This window comes from Schistocerca gregaria, chromosome 6 (assembly GCF_023897955.1).
Source record: "Schistocerca gregaria isolate iqSchGreg1 chromosome 6, iqSchGreg1.2, whole genome shotgun sequence".
Taxonomy (NCBI): domain Eukaryota; kingdom Metazoa; phylum Arthropoda; class Insecta; order Orthoptera; family Acrididae; genus Schistocerca; species Schistocerca gregaria.
The window spans coordinates 291,091,146-291,111,443 of NC_064925.1; the positions used below are offsets into that span (position 1 = coordinate 291,091,146).

Here is a 20,298-nt window from a genome sequence, read left to right on the forward strand (position 1 = left end):
TAACTTTTAACGCAAATGAAAATGAAAATTGGAGGGGGGGGGAGGGGGGCAGGGTGGTCTGGGACATATACAGAGGCTAACGGTTGATAGACAGAAAAAGGAAGTTCTTTTCTGGATTAAACAAGATAAAAAGAGACAGATCATGAGCTAATGGAGAGTAGGTAAATGGCATTAGAAAACATGCAGGAACAACATGTGTATTCCCGAAAACAGTAATAAATCAATAAATCTATAGAATTTTTTATCCAAGAAGGGATGTAAAATTACTGCTGATGACAATGAACCAAAATATATTAACTACAGGTAACCATGTACAATTTCGTTAAAGAACTTAAAATGAATGACATCAACTCTGTCCCTACAAATTCTCTCTTTGCTAAAGCCATCCTCCACATCAAGATTCTACATAAAAAAGGAGAAGCACAATTATATAAATTCGCATGAATCAAAGACCATGCAGATTGATAAATTCTTAAAAAGCACAGGTCCCACAAGTCCAACCCCAACTCTACTTTGATGGAAGACAGGCAACAGCATGAAGTAGGGGAATGCTTGAGATTGTGAAGTACAGTGGAGACCCCATGTTCCCTATCACTGCTACGACAGCTGTAGAGGCCACATGAACCTTAAAAAATATTGGCACTTCCTGGTACAAGAACTAGAAAGTCATAAGATAAAGTGATATTACTGGGAAAGGAAGCCTGCTATGGTTTATATCATTTTCAGCAGGGAAGGGAAGAGGGATATCACTGTCATAAATTCCTTCAGAGTCCTTACACAGTGGCCTCTGATTACTATTGATGAGTCTCAGGATCATGATAGATGAAAGAAGGGGAACTGAAACACAAGAGAGAAAAATAAAAATATAGCCCCCTGCACGTTTGGACATAGATGGTGGCCAGTAGTACTAGCCATTACCAGCTATTACTAATTATCCCTCCTCTGTCACCATATGCAGAGGTACTTCAGCTTCACCATCTAGTAGACTACAGACAGCCACCAAACTCAAGCAGGTTTTAGTTTAGTGGATGCCAAAAGGCTACTAACACTGTCACATGATTTTGTCTTAAAAGAAAATAGCCACCAGGAGAGTGGTACACACACACTGCTGAGAGACTAACTACTGTTGTGTGTATTATACTTCTTTTGTAAAATGTCTTCAATATCTTAAGAAGTGCGGTCAAAACTAGCTGCTAGTGTAAAATGGAGTGCAGACAATGAGGTATATTTTTAGAAACTTACATAAGCTATCAACTATTAGGCAACATGCATCATTGTGATTATGCCACCAAGATAAAGAGGGAGAGCTCTTTTATGAAGTCAAAAAGTGACTTAGTGGGACTAGGGGTCACCATTCCCAACATGTTTTTTTTTTGAGAGCCTGTATTGAGAGCCTGTATAAAGGTCATGTACAGTGGTGAACTCCTGAAAGTGAGTTCACTGAAGACAAGTGGAGCACACACTGACATCTATGCACCAAAGCTACCATGGTTCACTGCAGTCGATAGTTTCTTGAGAGATGTAGTCATCATGAGGAGGTAAACACCGAATTTGGTAAATTTAGTTTTTAATGGTGGTATATGTCAAATCAAAACTGTGAGCCCAGGGAAACGAGCTAATTCATTGACAGAAAAAAATCACAGCTCCATAAAACAATTAATATAGAGTAACGAAATTTCAGGAGCACATTTGTCTGGATAACATATTTAACACTGCAAGGTCATATTTTAATGTAAGTGCATGAATTTCAGGAACACATTTCTCTGGATAACATATTTAACACTGCAAGATCATATTTTAATGTAAGTGCATGATAAGCCATTAAAAATGTGAAATGCTGGTACATCAATAGCCGCTGTAACTGCCAGAATAGTGAAAGCAAGTAGGCAAATATGCATGCAATGTGTTGTACAGATGCCAAATGTCAGTTTGTGGGATGGAGTTCGATGCCTGTTGCACTTCATCGATCAGTACAAGGGCAGTTAATGTTATTTTTGGTTGAAAGGTGATCGAGCAGGCCAAGATAACATGTTGACACTCTGTAGAGCAAGTTGGGTTACAATAGCAGTATGTGGATGAGAATTATCCTGTAGGAAAACGCCACCTGGAACACTGTTCATGAATGGCAGTACAACAGGTTGAATCATCAGATTGATGGACAAACTTGCACACAGGACACTTGGGATAACCATGAGAGTGCTCCTGGTGTCATACGAAATCACATCCCAGACCATAACTCCAGGTGGGTCCAGTGTGTCTACGATGCAGACAGGTCCATTGCAGGCTCTCACTTATCTGCCTAAACAACTTATGACCGTCTCTGGAACTGAAGTAGAACCAGCTTTCAACAGAAAACACAAAAGACCTCCATCAATGACCTCCTCCAATGAGCTTTCACTTGACATCACTGAAGTCACAAATGGCAATGCTTTGGAGTCAATGGAATGCATGCTACACAGTGTCTGGTTCACAGCAGTCCTTGAAATAATCACTTTGCAACAGTTTGTTGTGTCACTGTGGTGCCAAATGCGGCTTCAGATGCATTATGATGTGCCAGTGCCATACACCGAACGTGATTGTCTTCCCTCTCAGTAGTGCCATGTAGCCATCCAGAGCCCAGTCTTCTTGTGAACATACATTCTCGTGATTACTGCTGCCAGCAATCATGTACAGTTGCTACCTCCCCACCAAGTCTTTCTGCAGTATCGCGGAAGGAACATTCAGCTTCTGTAGCACTACACAAAATCTCAATCAAACTCAGTGACACATTTTTGTCACATTAAAGGCATTGCCTCAGCTGACTTACGTAAGGACAACCAGAATACACTTGCATCAGTGGCTCCTATATAGGTTCCCATATCTGTGTATGTGAAACTTATAATTGGCACCTATCAATGCCGAATGTACAACACTGTAACCTCCTTTGTAGTGGTAAAACTGAGCAACTCCCATATGGTTCTATGACCTCATGTTCTCCACCAATAGCACCATCGCATAAAGGAATATTCCAATTTGTTTGAAATTTTTTTTTGTATTTCCACCCAGCCCTCCTATGTTTGTGGAACCTAGAAGAGAAATAATAGTTACAAACTAAAATTTGCACATGTGCACAAACACAACAACACAAACACAACAACACAAACTTCTAGTTAATTACTGGTAGTCTTTCAATTTCAGGTTACACCAGCTACCAGAACCAAAGATGATGGTATAGATGACGAAATTGGTGCATCTGATCATTTAAACTATTGACTTCGTACGCAAAGTCATGGCCTCATCACAACTCCCACTTGTGCTTAATCTCCCAATACCGAAACAAAAAAAGAATAATAATAATAATAACAATAATAATTATTATGACATGTAAACAAGTTAACAAAAGTCAAGAGTGTCATTGAGAAGTAACAGAAAATATCTGCAAGTCACCTGCCAACTTCAAATAGACCTCAGTTCTATGAGGTTGGCTTATTTGAGAAATATGTCACAGCTTAGTTGAAGGACTTTCCTTTGAAAAATAGGCTTACGTGCCAGAACTATATTCAATCAATGCTGACAAATGAAACACTCAAACTGTTGTATAATATCATTGCCTGACAAACCATTTTTGTTCTATGTCCAATATTCAATAATAAATTAAACTAAACAAAAATTTACATGTACACAACAAAAAAAGTTTTCCATCACCCTGGTTACCAGACCTCCTGAAGATAGATGTTGACTGTGGATACTGTTACCTGCAGTGGATGACGACTACTACCGATTATGGCTCAGAGAAACCCTGACAGCAACCACCATGCTGAATAATGCTTTTCGTACAGCCACAGGACATCGTTTTACAAATCAAAACTGTTCGCAATAGGCTGCATGATGTGCAACTTCACTCCCAACATCCATGGTGAGATTCTCTTTGCAACCATGACGCCATGCAGAGCGGTGCAGATGGGCCCAACTACATGCTGGATCGACCGCTCAGGATTAGCATCATGTTCTCTTCACCGATGAGTGCCGCATATGCCTTCAACCAGACAATCATTGGAGACATGTTTGGAGACAACCCAGTCAGGCTGAACGACTTAAGACACACAGTCCAGCGAGTGCAGTAAAGCGGAGGTTCCCTGGTGTTTTTGGGTGGCATTGTGTGGGGCCAACACACGCTGCTGGTGGCCAGGAAAGGTGCTGTAACGGCTGTATGATACATGAATGTCATCCTCCGACCAATACTGCAATCATATCGGCAGTATATTGGCACGGCATTCATCTTCATGGACAACGAATCGTGCCCCCATCATGCATCCTTCAGGATAATGACATCGCTCAACTATAGTGGTCAGCACTAGACATGAACGCTATCGAACATGCCTGGGATAGATTGAAAATGGCTGTTAATGGACGATGCGACCCACCAACCAATCTGAGGGATCCACGCCGAATCTCTGTTGTGGGGAGGGACATCCTGGACTAATAGTGCCTTGATGAACTTGTGGACAGTATGCCAATACAAATACAGGCATACATCAATGCAAGAGGCCATGCTACTGGGTATTAGAGGTACCGGTGTGTACAGCAATCTGGACAACCACCTCTGAAGGTCTCCCTGTATGGTGATACAACATGCAATGTGTGGTTTCCATGAGCAATAAAAAGGGCAGAAATACTGTTTATGTTGATCTGTATTCCAATTTTCTGTACAGGTTCCAGAACTCTCGGAACCAATGTGATGCAAAACTTTTTTTATGTGTGTATTTTGTTCAATCATCTGTTGTATGACTGGCATAGTTGTGTGGAGTTACAACCGCAAAATACACATGCACATTTCTGCATTTATTTGCTTTTAACACACCAGCACTGCTAATAATTTGCTCCTTTTTTTTTCACAAATGTTTATCAAATAATACAAAAGACAGACCCATTTTTTTTATTTTTCTGCTGCTGTATACTATGAATTAATTAGTTATCCAGCAATAACTTGGGGAGATCTTACCTTCACATAGTCTTGTAAAGCTGCAGTAATTTATGGAAGTACTTCTGGCATGAAACTTGGAATGGTGTTGGCTGGTATTCGAAACATAATACATGGTATGAGGAAAAGTGAGTACATGACCATTACCATGAAATGGGAGAGGACTACACCATGACTCTTGTGGCAGAGAAACAACTGAAAAAAGGTGATAGCTTACAAATTCCTTTCCTAATGTAGCGGTGGAAACAAATGGAAGAACTGTTGAGGAAGTCAACAAGACAGAGTGGCAAGCATAGCACTTCCGAAGTGTCACGAGCTAGGTGTGGAATAAAGATGTCTCACAAGTGACTAAGGGAATAACATAATGGTCACACTAATGTGCCTGTACAGGCCTATGCTTCTGAAACCTAAACAAACGAAAAGCAATTTAACCAAAAAATTTCACGGAAACAGATTGTGAGTAAAAAGGATGGACAGAATTAGAATGGAAAAAAAAAGATCAAGGAAATGGTAAACAAATTACCCTCAGCAAGGCTTAGGTGTACACACATGAAAAGAGAATGACATGTAATAGAATGTTAGATAAGATGCGTGAATAGGTGCTCCAAGGTAAAGAGCAGTTGGCTGAAAGGAGTGGATGAGAGCATCTACAGGAAACAAAAGGCTGGAACAGGGTGGTGGTGGAGCAATGACTGGGGACAGAGGTGAACAGAGAGGTTAACATGCAAAGAAGATCTGGACAGTGCTTGGAGACTGTTCCTCATGATGATACTGAAGTAAGCTCTAAACTTCTACTCTGCAAAATACAAGTGTATTACATTCTTTGTATTAGTCATGTAAGTATTTGATAATGTAATATTTGTCTGTACTTATCACATTATGTGCCTTGGAGTTCAAAATTTCATTACAGACAATATAGTATTGCATTGTTGATTCTCAACAACAGATGCCAATAAGCAATACCAAATAGCATACAATTATCAACATCCTGAAAATAGTTGTAAGTGTGAAGATATCAGCGGAGAACTGTATGATGTTTAAAGTTAATGTACAGAAGCCTATGACAGTGGCCTATAGTCCAATCTCATTTTTACATATTTCATACACAAAATATTGGACAGAAAACCTTTTTACTTGTGTGTTTCATAACTTGCAAATATATATCACTTAAATTTTTTATAATAAGTTGGACCCATGTAAAGTTACAAAATTGATACATAGCATTACTGTACAACTTTTTTCTGCAATTAACGTATGAATTACATGTTTTATTGCATAAGATACTTAGAGACTGAGTAGAAGCAGTTTTGCAGTACGCAGAATGTCATATATTTCTTAAAGATACAAAATGTAGTTCAGAAAGAAATTTATATTTCTGGGTAACCTATTGTACATTTCTGTTCCTGTATGATATACAATTTATCGGCAGAATGTGGCGTTGTAATGACTAACACGTATGTTACAGTTTGACCTGGTTTTGTTTTGAGTAAGAAAGCTTTTTCTTCCTTGTAGCCTACCTTTTCTGATGTATAGCTACTTCAAATATATAAATACATGAACGGGTTCAGATTTTTAGATATTTAAAAAATTTACATGGTTTTCTGTTGCTTGTATATTTCATTATTCTTGTAACTGCCTTTTGTTACCAGGAAACAGTTTTGGTCTGATGTACATTTCCCCAGAAAATGATAGCATCCCTTGGTAATGAATGCCCGTAAGCAAAATATACAGCTTTAACTGTTTCAGAGTTTGTGCTATTGCAAAGAATTATTACTAATGTCTCATTCTCAACTAATTTGTAATTCAAAGGTGTCATATGAAAACACCATTTAAGATTTTCTTATATATGATAACTAAGAAATTCCATTTTGGTTACAGCACTAATGAATGTTTTGGTTATCCACACATATTATTGGTTGCACAGCACTTTTATTTTGGTCTGTGTGGAAATTTATAGATAGTATTTTCTGGGAATTTACTGTTAGTCTGTCCACCCCCAGTAGCTGAGTGGTCAGTGCGTCAGACTGTCAATCCTAAGGGCCTGGGTTTGATTCCCGGCTGGGTCGTAGATTTTCTCTGCTCAGGCACTGGGTGTTGTGTTGTCCTAATCATCATCATTTCATCCCCATTGATGTGCAAGTCGCTGAAGTGGCGTCAAATTGAAAGACTTGCACCAGGCGGGCGGTCTACTTGACGGGAGGCCCCCCTCACATGCCATTATTGTACTGTTAGTCTGTTTCTGGTAAACCACGTGGACATAGATCACATTGGACTTTACATATTAAATCACTCAAATGGTATACATAACAGCATTCAAACTAGCTTTTGAGCACTAGGTCTTTTTCTTTAAAAATTCACACACACACACACACACACACACACACACACACACACACACACACACACTCTTCCATGGCCATGGCAAGACTCAAGTCTTGGCATAGCTACAGAAGTGTGTGTTTGGATGTTGGTATGGTTGTGTGTGTGTGTGTGTGTGTGTGTGTGTGTGTGTGTGTGTGTGTGTGTGTGTGTCTGGGTGGGTGGGTGTGGGTGTGTGTGTGTCTACTTTGCAAGAAAAAGAGCTAGTGCTTGAAAGCAAGTGTGAATGCTGTTTTCTGTTATGTTTTTCTGTGCTCTACGCATCAATCGGCTATGGGTGAGTGCTTGCCTTTCAGTTATTTTTCATACTGCAATAAATATGAAAAATATATGGAAATAAATTTTATATAGTGTCAAACCAGAGTAGCAGACTGACAGCAGATCAAATGTTCACACTTATTTGTAGAGTTATCTAGAACTAAAGATTGCCACCTACACCAGAAATCTTTCAGCAGAGTGAATCAATGTGCTTACTTTGGCACACACGTTCATAAACTTACTCAATGCTAGAAGCTGCAGTAGACTTAAAGAAAATCTCAACACCATTACTTACTTAATATTAAAAGATAAATCCTAAATATAAGTGAACCTTCTCCCTTGGCAGATTGCATTAATTAAGGGCCTTCTCTGGAAAACATACCTTTGTCTGTGGACAGCTGGAATCTGTACCCTTTTTTGGTTTTTATAAGGCTGTTGCAAACTTTCCTTATTGCTAACTGACAATGCTGCGTCTTGCATGTACAAACATTTTGTGAAGTCATGAGCTTCTTGGCATTGGTGTAGTCAACAGTGAATCCTGGTCCGGCACATAACTTCTAGCACAATGTGACTGCAGGATTGTGTTCATATCCAGCTGTTTTTGTAGCAGAAGCCAGAAGGCCACCCATCAGCCTCTTCAATAGGTTGGAAGCAGTGTCTGCAGTTGTGAATTAGCCAGAGTCAGTAACAGAAACCTCTCCTGCTTAATCATTGCCATATTCGCTTCTGAGCACTGAAAGAACTTCTGTCAGTTTTTACAATGAAGACTCTGGGAATTAATATGGTTTATTATAGTTACTCTTGTTTGCAATAATGGTAAAAAGAACTGTTGGAAACATTATACTTCAATGTAGTTATCCAGTTCTGAGCTTTAATGAAATAATGTTAACCGGTGTTTATGAATCAACAGTTACATAAACTGCAGCTTGCACTTACCAAATACCTCACAGATTTAGCACATATGCAAATTGTACACACACCTTTTGATGTTTTACCACACTGTTGATTGATTTCAAATGTATTACTGAACAAATTATCTTCAGAAGTATATGATTTGAAGACCTGTTAACTGCAAAACTGAGTATATTACTCAGATGGTGAACCCTTGAATAATTGTTGAGAATCTCAGAAAATGTGTGGTGTATAAATGACAGGTTGCCTTATTCTGGATAAATGAAAGGTAATGCACATGATTAGGCACCAAATTCTGGTAGCTTTACAGCAGTATTAATCTGCATGTAGAATCAGTTACTATTAACACTTAATATATGCTCAAGTCTATAAAACTGGTCACAAATGATATTTTTAAAGATCACTGACAAGTTAGTTTTTCATGACTCTTAAAGAGAAATACATATTATAGAAGAGCTATTCTGATTTTTATGATCTTTTGACTGAAAACAATTTCACAATAACAAAGAAAGTACGGTATTTCCTACAAAAAATAATATTGTTCCCAGTTCTTGTACAATTTCATAGGTAATTGACTTTGATATGAAACAGTTTGAAGCATACTCCACATACCAAGCAACTACATCTAGAAACATTAAACACATACTTCACAATGGCTTTGACTACCTCTTATTGCACCACAAAATGAGGGATGTCATGTACTAAATCCAATCTTTGTCAGAAAAAGTAGTATTCTTTGGCCCTCCTCCAGTACTGTATGAGTGAATGATTCTGGTGCAAAACTTCTCCTAATCAACATCCCCAGCACCTCATAGCAGAACTGAGTCAGTTATTTTCTACATTATTTACTGCATTGTCATTTCATTCACTCTTGAGCATTGTAATGTGTTCACTTATAGTCCTTTCCTGATTACAAACAATTTAATGTATACTTTCTCCCCCTTGCCACATATCAAGTCCACCTCTGTACATACCCTCAACTAAAGGGCATACTTCTCATTTCATTTTCTTTTATTCTGACTCCTATGTCCATCCCAGTTCCCTTTAATTAACCTAGTTTTGTATCCAGCCTTCCAAGAATTCAGTGTATAGCCTTGCCATTCTCATCTTTAAAGGACCCTGTACATGATCACACAATTTGTCAAACTTGACTATGTTTGCCAACCATTTGACAGTGTATAGTGCTGTTCAATGTATCTCTCAAACCCAGAGCATGTTCAATGTGCTTGAGAGAGATTCTGATTACCAGAAAATTTTACAATATGGCAGGTCTTATATGTGCTGATGTTTCATTACATATGTTTAATGAAAAAGAGTTTTATTACAATTTATCTACTATATCCACAACTATGAAATCTACAATGAAGGATACAAACAAAAAATCAAAATAGTACAGTTGTCACAATTTTCCTACCCATTTATTACAAAGGAAGTGGTTAAAATGAAGATCTATATTATAAGCACAATATACAAGTGTACGTGGGAAAAAAAAGTTCTCCAATTCTTCCACATTGTGGCATTTTAATCAACTGTCATTCGTGGATCAAGCAGAAGAGAATAATTTTTTGCACATTCATGTCTTATTTTTCAATGTGAAGGCAAAGTACCTCCAAATAGGATAGTAAAAGTTTCAGTGACCATTTAAAAAAAGTTGATGTTACATTCCGAGTGTAATAATTCCTTTAATAATTTTCACGTGAATATTTCTCTCTCCTTTTAAAACAATCCCTGGACAAGTATCTTGGTTTTTGCTTCGTCTTCTTCTTTAAACACAGTGCCAGTGTCAATTCTGGAAATGCTCTATCTGTGTTAATAACCGTTCTTACCAGCGTCGAAATACAGTATACACGAACAACATCTGATTAAAAAAATTGACAAAACTGTTGGATCGTGTACACGCTTGTTTAAGACACCTGTCGATAGATAACAGCAAATATGACTAATAAGTCTGATTGTGTACAGAACCTTAAGATCACAAGTCAGCACTTTTTGTTGATTTATAACTTACTTCATTGCTTCTGTGCTATAAGTAAGGACCTTTTTTCAGCATCAGAAAGACTACAGATAGCTACAAAAAAAAAAATTAATGGGAGTCAGCAATTTGGATTCTAGGGCATTTACTGACAACAATATCTACAGTACAGTTTATGTGTGACTTTTATCATGAACAGAACTTGCATTCTATGACAATAAACTTATGTAATTATGGCCACACAAGTTTACACTAGGTATTTCATTATTGAAACATGTGTATTAGATTTAAGTCACACACCCATCAGTCTGACTTTCATTGAAAGAAATTCTGTTATACTAAGTGAGCAACATACACTGAAATTTATAATACCTTCATGTGACTCTAGTTAGACACAATTACCAAATTTGGGTATTGAAACTGTACTTACTGTTATATGCCCAATCCCACCACCCTGTGAACTTCGTCGAAACCACAGCAACTTTGCCTCAACATCATAAAAATGTAAAATATTTCCTGAGGCAAACAGTAGTGTTTTATAGTCAACAGCACATAAATTGAAGTACTTTTTACATTCATATCCAAATGAATGACTACATTTTTAGTTAAGGAAAAAAGGTTTGTTTAATGAAAAACAATACATTTAAAGAAAAGGATCAGCACACGCGCGCACACACACACACACACACACACACACACACACACACACACGCACACACACACACACACACACACACACACACACACACACACACAAGGTTTCAATGAATCACACAATCCGCAGCATTGTCCCTAGAGCTGATCATGGAGATTTGGTCCAGAGGCGAGTGGAAGGACTGAACCTAGGACTTCAGAGGTTCTGTGAAAAGCTAGGCTGTGACTTCCTGGAGTTGCACCATAGGGTTGAGAACTGTACAGTCACAGTCATGTGTGCACTACACATCAAAGGCTGATACTCAGGTTGCTGAGTGTGTGTGAGGGGCACAAAAGAGTGTTTTAGATTACACAACTCTACAACCGATCCAGATAACGATAGGTGTAAGAACTCCAGAATTGTCAATGTAAGATCGAAACAAATGTCTCCCATAAGTGAGAGTATAAAAATCCCAATGGTAAAGCACCGAAGCATTTTCACAAAAGCTCTATAGTCTGAAGTACTCATGAAAAGCAATGGAGCTCACATAATACTAGGTACAGAAAGCTGGTTGAAATCTGCAATTGATAGCACTGAGACTCTTGTGGAAAATTTACATGAATGTTGAAATGATAGGCAAATGGGAAGTTGTTGTTGTTGTTGTGGTCTTCAGTCCTGAGACTGGTTTGATGCAGCTCTCCATGCTACTCTATGCTGTGCAAGTCTCTTCATCTCCCAGTACCTACTGCAGCCTAAATCCTTCTGAATCTGCTTAGTGTATTCATCTCTTGGTAGGTTTGCCTTTCCTTAATCTTTCTTCTAAGATAAGTTGTAGGGTCAGTATTGCCTCATGTGTTCCAACATTTCTACGGAATCCAAACTGACCTTCCCCGAGCTTGGCTTTGAGTGTATAGAGGGTCTATACAGGGGCGATGTTCTTGGGGACAATATTATGAAAATGGAAGAGGAGGTAGATGAAGTGGGAGATATGATACTGCGTGAAGAGTTTGACAGATCACTGAATGACCTAAGTCAAAACAAGGCCCCGGGAGTAGACAAAATTCCATTAGAACTACTGACAGCCTTGGGAGAGCCAGTCCTGACAAAACTCTACCATTTGGTGAGCAAGATGTATGAGGCGGGCGAAATTCCCTCAGACTTCAAGAAGAATATAATAATTCCAATCCCAAAGAAAGCAGGTGTAGACAGATGTGAAAATTACCGAACTATCTCTTTAATAAGTCACAGCTGCAAAATACTAATTCAAATTCTTTACAAACGAATGGAAATGGGAAGTGGAGGTGATGTATTTGTCGCAGTAGACATGAAACTCAAATTTATCACGATAGAAACAGAAGCTGCATGTGAGATTGTTTGTGCAAGACTTAGTATCAGGGGTGCGCATAAAATCATAATTGGATCCTTCTATCGGTTGCCAGACTCATCTCCTGACGTAATCAAAACTTTAGAGAAAACCTCAGTTCACTTGTATATAAGTTCCCCAATCATACTGTAATCACTGGGGGAGACTTTAATCATGCAACAATTAAATTACTGTTTTGTTAGTGGTGAGCATGATAAAGGCATAATGTGAAATATTACTAAATACCTTCTCTTACCTCAGCTCAGTACAGCCGATAGATACACAAAAAACAACCAAAAATTTAAGTTCCTAGCTTTCGGAATAAATGTTCCTTCACCAGGGAGAAGAGAGGGGAAAGAAAGGGAAGAAAGGAAAGTGGAATTATTTACTCAGAACCCAGGTTATGAAGCAACAGGGAAAGGAAAACAGGGAGGGTAGCAAGGATGGAGGCATGGTTGTCTGAGGGAAGCCAAAGATATTCTACTGTAGGTACTGTGCCAGCTACAAACCAAAGAGGATGCATACAGAAGTAAAGAGGTATATAGTATAAAGATGTAGGATGAAAAGATGCATGAATGGCTAAAGAGGAAAGGGAAAGAGGAGAAGACTGAAGAGTAAATGGGAGTGAGGTTGGTTAACGTAGGTTCAGTCCAGGGGGATGGCGGGATGAAAGGATGTGTTGGAGTGCAAGTTCCCATCTCCACAGTTCAGCGGGACTGGTGTTGGGTGGGAGAAGCCAAATGGCACATACGGTGTCGTAGGTTCCTAGGTCCCTAGAATTATGCTGGAGGGCATGCTCCGCTACTGGGTATTGGACATCTCCTAAGTGGACAGTTCGTCTGTGTCCGTTCATGCTCTCAGCCAGTTTAGTTGTTGTCATACCAATGTAAAAGGCTGTGCAGTGCAGGCATGTCAGCTGATAAATGACATGTGTGGTTTCACATGTGGCCCTGCCTTGAATTGTGTATGTTTTACCAGTAGCGGGGCTGGAGTAGGTGGTTGTGGGGGGATGCATGGGGCAGGTTTGGCAGCGGGGTCGGTTACAGGGGTAGGAACCGCTGGGTAGAGAAGGTAGTCTGGGAATATTGTAGGGTTTAACAAGGATGTTATGGAGGTTAGGTGGGCAACGAAAGGCAACTCTGGGTGGTGTGGGGAGAATTTTGTCAAGGGATGATCTCATTTCAGGGGTTGACTTGAGAAAGTCATATCCCTGGCGGAGTAATTTATTGATGTATTCGAGGCCAGGATAATATTGAGTGACAAGGGGGATGCTTCTGTGTGGTCTGAGGGTAGGAACATTGTTGTTGGACGGGGAGGAATGTATTGCTCGGGAGATCTGTTTGTGGACAAGGTCTGTAGGATAGTTGCGGGAGAGGAAAGCACTGGTCAGGTTATTGGTGTAATTGTTGAGGGATTCGTCACTGGAGCAGATACGTTTGCCACGAATACCTAGGCTGTAGGGAAGGGAGCGTTTGATGTGGAATGGATGGCAGCTATCAAAGTGAAGGTACTGTTGTTTGTTTGTGGGTTTGATATGTACAGAGGTGTGGATGTGAGCTTCAACAAGATGAAGGTCAACATCCAGGAAGGTGGCTTGGGTTTTGGAGAAGGACCAGGTGTAATTCAGATTCGAAAAGGAGTTGAGGTTATGGAGGAAATTAAGGTGTGTTTCTTCACCATGAGTCCAGACCACAAAGATGTCATCTATAAACCTATACCAGGCCATCTATAAACCTATAAACTATCGGCTGTACTGAGCTGAGGTAAGTACTGGCCAGCCCCTCTACCTCTCTGTTAGTATTTGTTTCACATCTTTATATAAGATTTTCCATTAATTATTTAAATACCTTCTCTTAAAATTACCTAGAACAGATAGTCAGGAACCCTATTCATGATGGAAATGTAAGGGGCATTCAAAAAGAAAGAAGCTGGAGGCATGAGTACAGAAACCAGTACCTGTATGTTAGAAGTATTAACCCTGGCTGTTGAGACACTTGTCCCAGTGTGACACAAGGTGGTGAAGGGCTGCCTCATAAAATTCCCGGGGCTGCAATGTTAACCAGTATCGCACATACAGCTGGATGTCATCGGGACCAAATATGGTGTAATCACAGGGAAAGAGATCTGGACTGTATGGAGGGTGGCTGAGAACCTCCTATTTCAATTTCTGCAGGAGTTTCATGACTGTGTCGGCCATATGAGGCTTTGCATTGTCGTGGAGCATAATGACCCCGTGGGTTAGATTGCCTGGCCGTTTGGATTTGATCGCTTGGTGACGGCTAGTCAAGGTTTGCAAGTAATGCTGGGCAAGCATTGTTGTCCTATGCTACAGGAAGTGAATCAGAAGGGGGCCATCTTGGTCAAAGAAGAATGTCAGCTTAACCTTTCCTGCACTCATTCATGACTGCAGGATTGGCTTTTTTTGATGGATGCTTCCACTGGAGGCTTTGTTGTTTTGATTCTGGTTCAAAGTGATGACATCATGACTCAACTCCAGCCACCACTCGTCCCAGGAACGAATTCCCTTCCCGAGTATAGTGCTGCAGGTGAGCAAGACAGTGGGATGTTCGACATGCTTCCTGCACACTTTGCAAATGTGCATTCATACCTTCTTGATGGTGTGAACACTACCGACACTCAATCCGACCATGGAGGCTATGGCTTTCACTGACACTCAGTAGTCCTGGGTAATGAGTGTATCCACCAGCTGGACGATGTCATCAGTAATGGAATGTGGCGGTCCAGACAGTGCATCATCAGCTAACACCCATCCTTCCCTGAAGTGCTTGTGCCATGCGTTGGCCCTTCGAGGGACATGCAGTGTTCGCCATACACTTATGACATTCATCAATGAATGTCCTTTCCTTCTACTCCTTCCGCTGTCAGAAAACGAGCACCTCTTTGCTCTTCTTTTGATGCCTCCATGTCACCGTTTGCAATGTGACTGGCAGCGTTGGACGATTCATGCAAGCTGTTGCTAGCTCTGTATAGTCACCTGACGTGCACGTGTGCCCTCTAGTGATGAGCTGTGAAATTCCACGCTCTGGTCGGAGCCACACCTCATTAAACACACCACAATATTGCCCTCCTGCCACCAGTTTGCACATTCCAGATTCTGGCTCATTTCTTTTTGAATGCCCCTTATATATTGGCTTTAATGGCAACAAACAGATCTGACCTCTTTCAGGATGTCCACGTCAAAACTGGAATCAGTGACAATGACGCAGCTGTGGTGACTACGATTACCAAAGTTTAAAGGACAACTGATACATGCAGAAAGATATAGATGTTCAGTAAACTAGATTTTAAAAAAATCAGAAGTATCATATCTCCACGAGAAAGTTGAAACTTTCAGTGCAGGGCAAAAGCATGTACAGAAACTGTGGTTCAAGATTAAAAGGGTAGTGTGACATATACTGGATAGATATGTATCCAGTATAATAGCTCACAATGGGAGGGAACCTCCATTGTATACAGTAACTATAGAGAAACTTCTACAGAAACAGATATTACTTATAATAGATGTATTACGGAGCGTAGGGCTATGGACAGAGAGATACCGAATGAAATGTGTTTGGCTGACAAGAGAGCAATGTGTGATGCCTTCAATGACTACTGTAGCAAAATACTTCAAATGATATTTCACAGAGCTTAAAGAAATTCTGGTCACATGTAGAGAGTGCTGTTAGTGACACCAAAGTTCCATTTCCTAGGGAATGAGACAGGGTAGCAAAGAAAAAGCTGAAATGCTTAACTCCTTTTTCAAAGGTTTCTTTACAGAGGAAAGCCCAGGAGAACTGTCCCAATTTAATCTTCGTACCACTGAAATATGAATGGAATAAGCATTAGTGTCAATGGTGTAGAGAAACAGATGATATTAAAACAGAACAAAGCTCCTAGGCCCGATGGAATCCCTGTTAGATTCTACACTGAATTTGCAGCTGAGTTAGTCCCTCTTCTAACTATAATCAATCATAGACCCATCAAACAAAAAACCATGCTCAGCTCTTGAGAAGAAGCACATGTCACACTCATTTATAAGATGGGCAGTAGAGTGATCCACAAAACTACCATCCGATATCACTGAAATCTATTTGTTGTAGAATCTTAGAACATATTTTGAGTTCAAAAATAATGAGGTATCTTGAACAGAATGACCTTCTCAATGCCAACCAGCATGGATTCCAAACACATCAGTCATATGAAACCTAACTTGCACTTTTCTCACATGACATACTGAAAGCTTCGAATCAAGGCAGTTAGGTACATGCAGCATTTCTCAATTTCCAAAAAGCATCTGACTCAAAATCACACATATGCTTATCATCAAAAGTATGATCATATCGGATACCAAGTGAAATTTGTGACCAAATGGAGGACATTTTGGTAGGGAGGGAGCAGCGTGTTATCTTGGATGGAGAGTCAACATCAGACATAGAAGTAACTTTAGGTGTGCCCCAGGGAAGTGTATTGGGACCCTTGTGGTTCATCTTATATATAATGATCTTGCAGACATTATTAATAGTAACCTCAGGATTTTTGCAGATGACAGAGCTATTTCTAGTACAATACTATCTGCAGAAAGATGCACAAATATTCAATTAGATATTGATAAAATCTCAAAGTGGTGCAAAAGATTTAAATTTACAGTTATCTATAATGAAGTGCTATCTGAAAGAAACTTCATAAACATTCAGTCAGAAGTTGATAAGATTTCACAATGGTGCAAAGACAGGCAACTTGCTTTAAATGTTCATGAATGTAAAACTATGCACTTTCAAAATGAAAAAACATAGTATCCTATGCCTATAATATCAATGAGCCACTGTTTGAATCAGCCAGCTCATACAAATACCTAAGTGTAACACTCTGTAGGGATATGAAATGGAATGATCACATAGGTTCAGTCATGGGTAAAGCAAGTGGTAGACTCTGGTTTACTGGTAGAATACTGGGGAAGTGGAATCAGTCTACAAAGGAGATTCCTTATAAATCATTCGTGTAACCGGTTCTAGAATATTGCTCAAGTGTGTGGGATCCGTACCAAATACGACTAAAAGGCGAGATTGAACTTGTATATAGAAGGGAAGTGTGAATGGTCACATGGTCACATATTTGTTTGGGAGAGAGTCACAGAAATACTGAAGGAACTGAACTGGAAAACTCTTGAAGATACAAGTAAAGTATTCCGAGAAAGTCTATTAACAAATTTTCAAGAACCAGCTTTAAGTGATGACTAGGAACACAATACAATCCCCTACATTATGCTCACATAAGAATCATGACAATAGCATCAGAATAATCAATGCATGCACAGAGGCATTCAAACAATCCTTCTTACCACATTCCATGCCTGAATGGAATTGGAAGAAACCCTAATAACCGGTATAAAGTGACATACCCTCTGCCATGCTCCTCACAATGGTTTGCAGAGTGTAGATATAGATGTATATATTGTAAAACTTTAATGATGCTCAATACCAGACATACAAAACTAATGGCATAATTCATATATTAGGCCTTATAGAAATAAGAGAAATACTCTCCTTTTCAGAACAGTAAAGCTATTTATCGAGAATATGAAACGGCAAAATACAAAGGAAGAATCACTTACTTAAGTATAAAATCAGGAAAGCAGAAAGGTGAAAGGAGTATACAAAGGATCTATACAAGAGCGATGTACTTGAGGACAATATTATGGAAATGGAAGAAGAAGATGGAAGATATGATGCTGCCTGAAGAGTTCGACAGAGCACTGAAAGACCTAAGTCGAAACAAGGCCCCAGGAAGAGACAACATTCCATTAGAACTACTGATAGCCTCGGGAGAGCCAGCCCTGACAAAACACTACCATCTGGCGAGCAAGATGTATGAGACAGGCTCTTAGAAGATAGATTAACAAAAGGCAAACCTACGTTTCTAGCATTTGTAGACTTAGAGCTAGCTTTTGACGATGTTGACTGGAATACTCTCTCTCAAATTCTGAAGGTGGCAGAGGAGCAAACGGTTATTTACAATTTGTACAGAAACCAGATGGCAGTTATAAGATCTAGGGGCATCAAAGGGAAGCAGTGGTTGCGAAGGAAGCGAGACAGGGTTGTAGCCTATCTCCAATGTTATTCAATCTGTATATTGAGCAAGCAGTAAAGGAAACAAAAGAAAAATTTGGAATAGGAATTAAAATCCATGCAGAAGAAGTAAAACTCTGAGGTTTGCCGATGAAATTGTAATTCTGTCAGAAACAGCAAAGGACCTGGAAGAGCAGTTGAACAGAATGGACAGTCTCTTGAAAGGAGACGAACATCAAGACAAGGATAATGGAATGTAGTCAAATTAAATCGGGTGATGCTTAGGGATTTAGATTAGGAAATGAAGACACTTAAAATAGTAGATGAGTTCTGCTATTTGGAGAGCAAAATAATTGATGATGGTCAAAGTAGAGAGGACATAAAATGTAGACTGGCAATGGCAAGGAAAACGTTTCTGAGGAAGAGAAATTTGTTAACATCGAGTATAGATTTAAGTGTCAGGAAGTCGTTTCTGAAAGTATTTGTATGGAGTGTAGCCATGTATGGAAGTGAAACATGGACGATAAATAGTTTAGACAAGAAGAGAATAGAACCTTTCGAAATGTGGTACTATAGAATAATGCTGAAGATTAGATGGATAGATCACATAACTAATGAGGAGGTACTGAACAGAATAGGGGGAAGAGAAATTTATGGCACAACTTGACTAGAAGAAGGGATCGGTTGGTAAGACATGTTCTGAGGTATCAAGGGATCACCAATTTAATATTGGAGGGCAGTGTGGAGGGTAAAATCCGTAGAGGGAAAGCCAAGAGAGGAATACACTAAGCAGATACAGAAGGATGTAGGTTGAAGTAGGTACTGGGAGATGAAGAAGCTTGCACAGGGTAGAGTAGCATGGGAAGCTGCATCAAACCATCTCTGGACTGAAGACGACGACGACAACAATAACAACATGTCAAGGGTGAAGGTGTGAAAATTCAGAGTAAGCCAAGTGATGATTTATGTGTAACCTCACGATTCCTGTCACTCAATCCAAAGTATAGTATTATCATATGTTATTTCACAAGATCCAGTTGACACTACTCCCCCAAACTTAGCAGTGAAACAACCAGCTCTGTAAAATTTCAAAATCTGTAGACTTCATACTCTCTTGGTACTGATACACTAAAACCCAACACACACTTTTCTCAATGATGTCCTGAAAGCCATGGATCAAGGACATCAGGTGTATGCAGTACTTCCTGACTACCGAAAAGCATTTGACTGAGTACCACACCATATGTGGTATCATCATATAGGGTACCAAGTAAAATTTGTGACTGGATTGAGGATTTCTTGATAGAGAACATCTAGCTAGTCATCTTCGATGGAAAGTCATCAACAAATAGCGAAGTAACCTTTGGTGTGCCCCAGGGAAGTGTGTTGTGACCCTTACTGTTCATGTTGTATAGTAACTGTCTAGCAGAAAATATTAACAGTAGCCTCAGACTTTCTGCAGATGATAGAGCTATCTCTAATGCAATACTAACTGCAGAAAGATCATAATAATTATTATACATTTATTCATAAATTCGAACTCACAGATCCCAAAAAGATGAAGCTTTTTGAGGTGTGGGTGAGTCAAAAGTACTCATTACTTTGAACAGTGGCTATCAGAAACTACTTCTGCATACTACATTAACAATTAATGACCATTAAAAAGCTATATTTCATTTATAGTTAAACAAACAACCCTCAAACACCAAAACAAATTAAATAAAAGCCACAAAAAGCTATTTCTTCCTGACT

General features: G+C 39.4%; 1 protein-coding gene across 1 annotated transcript in view; it reads right to left on the minus strand.

Moving 5' to 3' along the window:
- The window catches only part of LOC126278856 (cilia- and flagella-associated protein 44-like), a 577,958-nt gene that overhangs the window by 510,751 nt on the left and 46,909 nt on the right, over window positions 1-20,298 (minus strand). Inside the window, exon 2 of the mRNA XM_049979132.1 lies at window positions 10,912-11,074. Coding sequence (XP_049835089.1) covers window positions 10,912-11,074 — 163 coding nt within the window. The remainder of the gene's footprint in view (window positions 1-10,911; window positions 11,075-20,298) is intronic.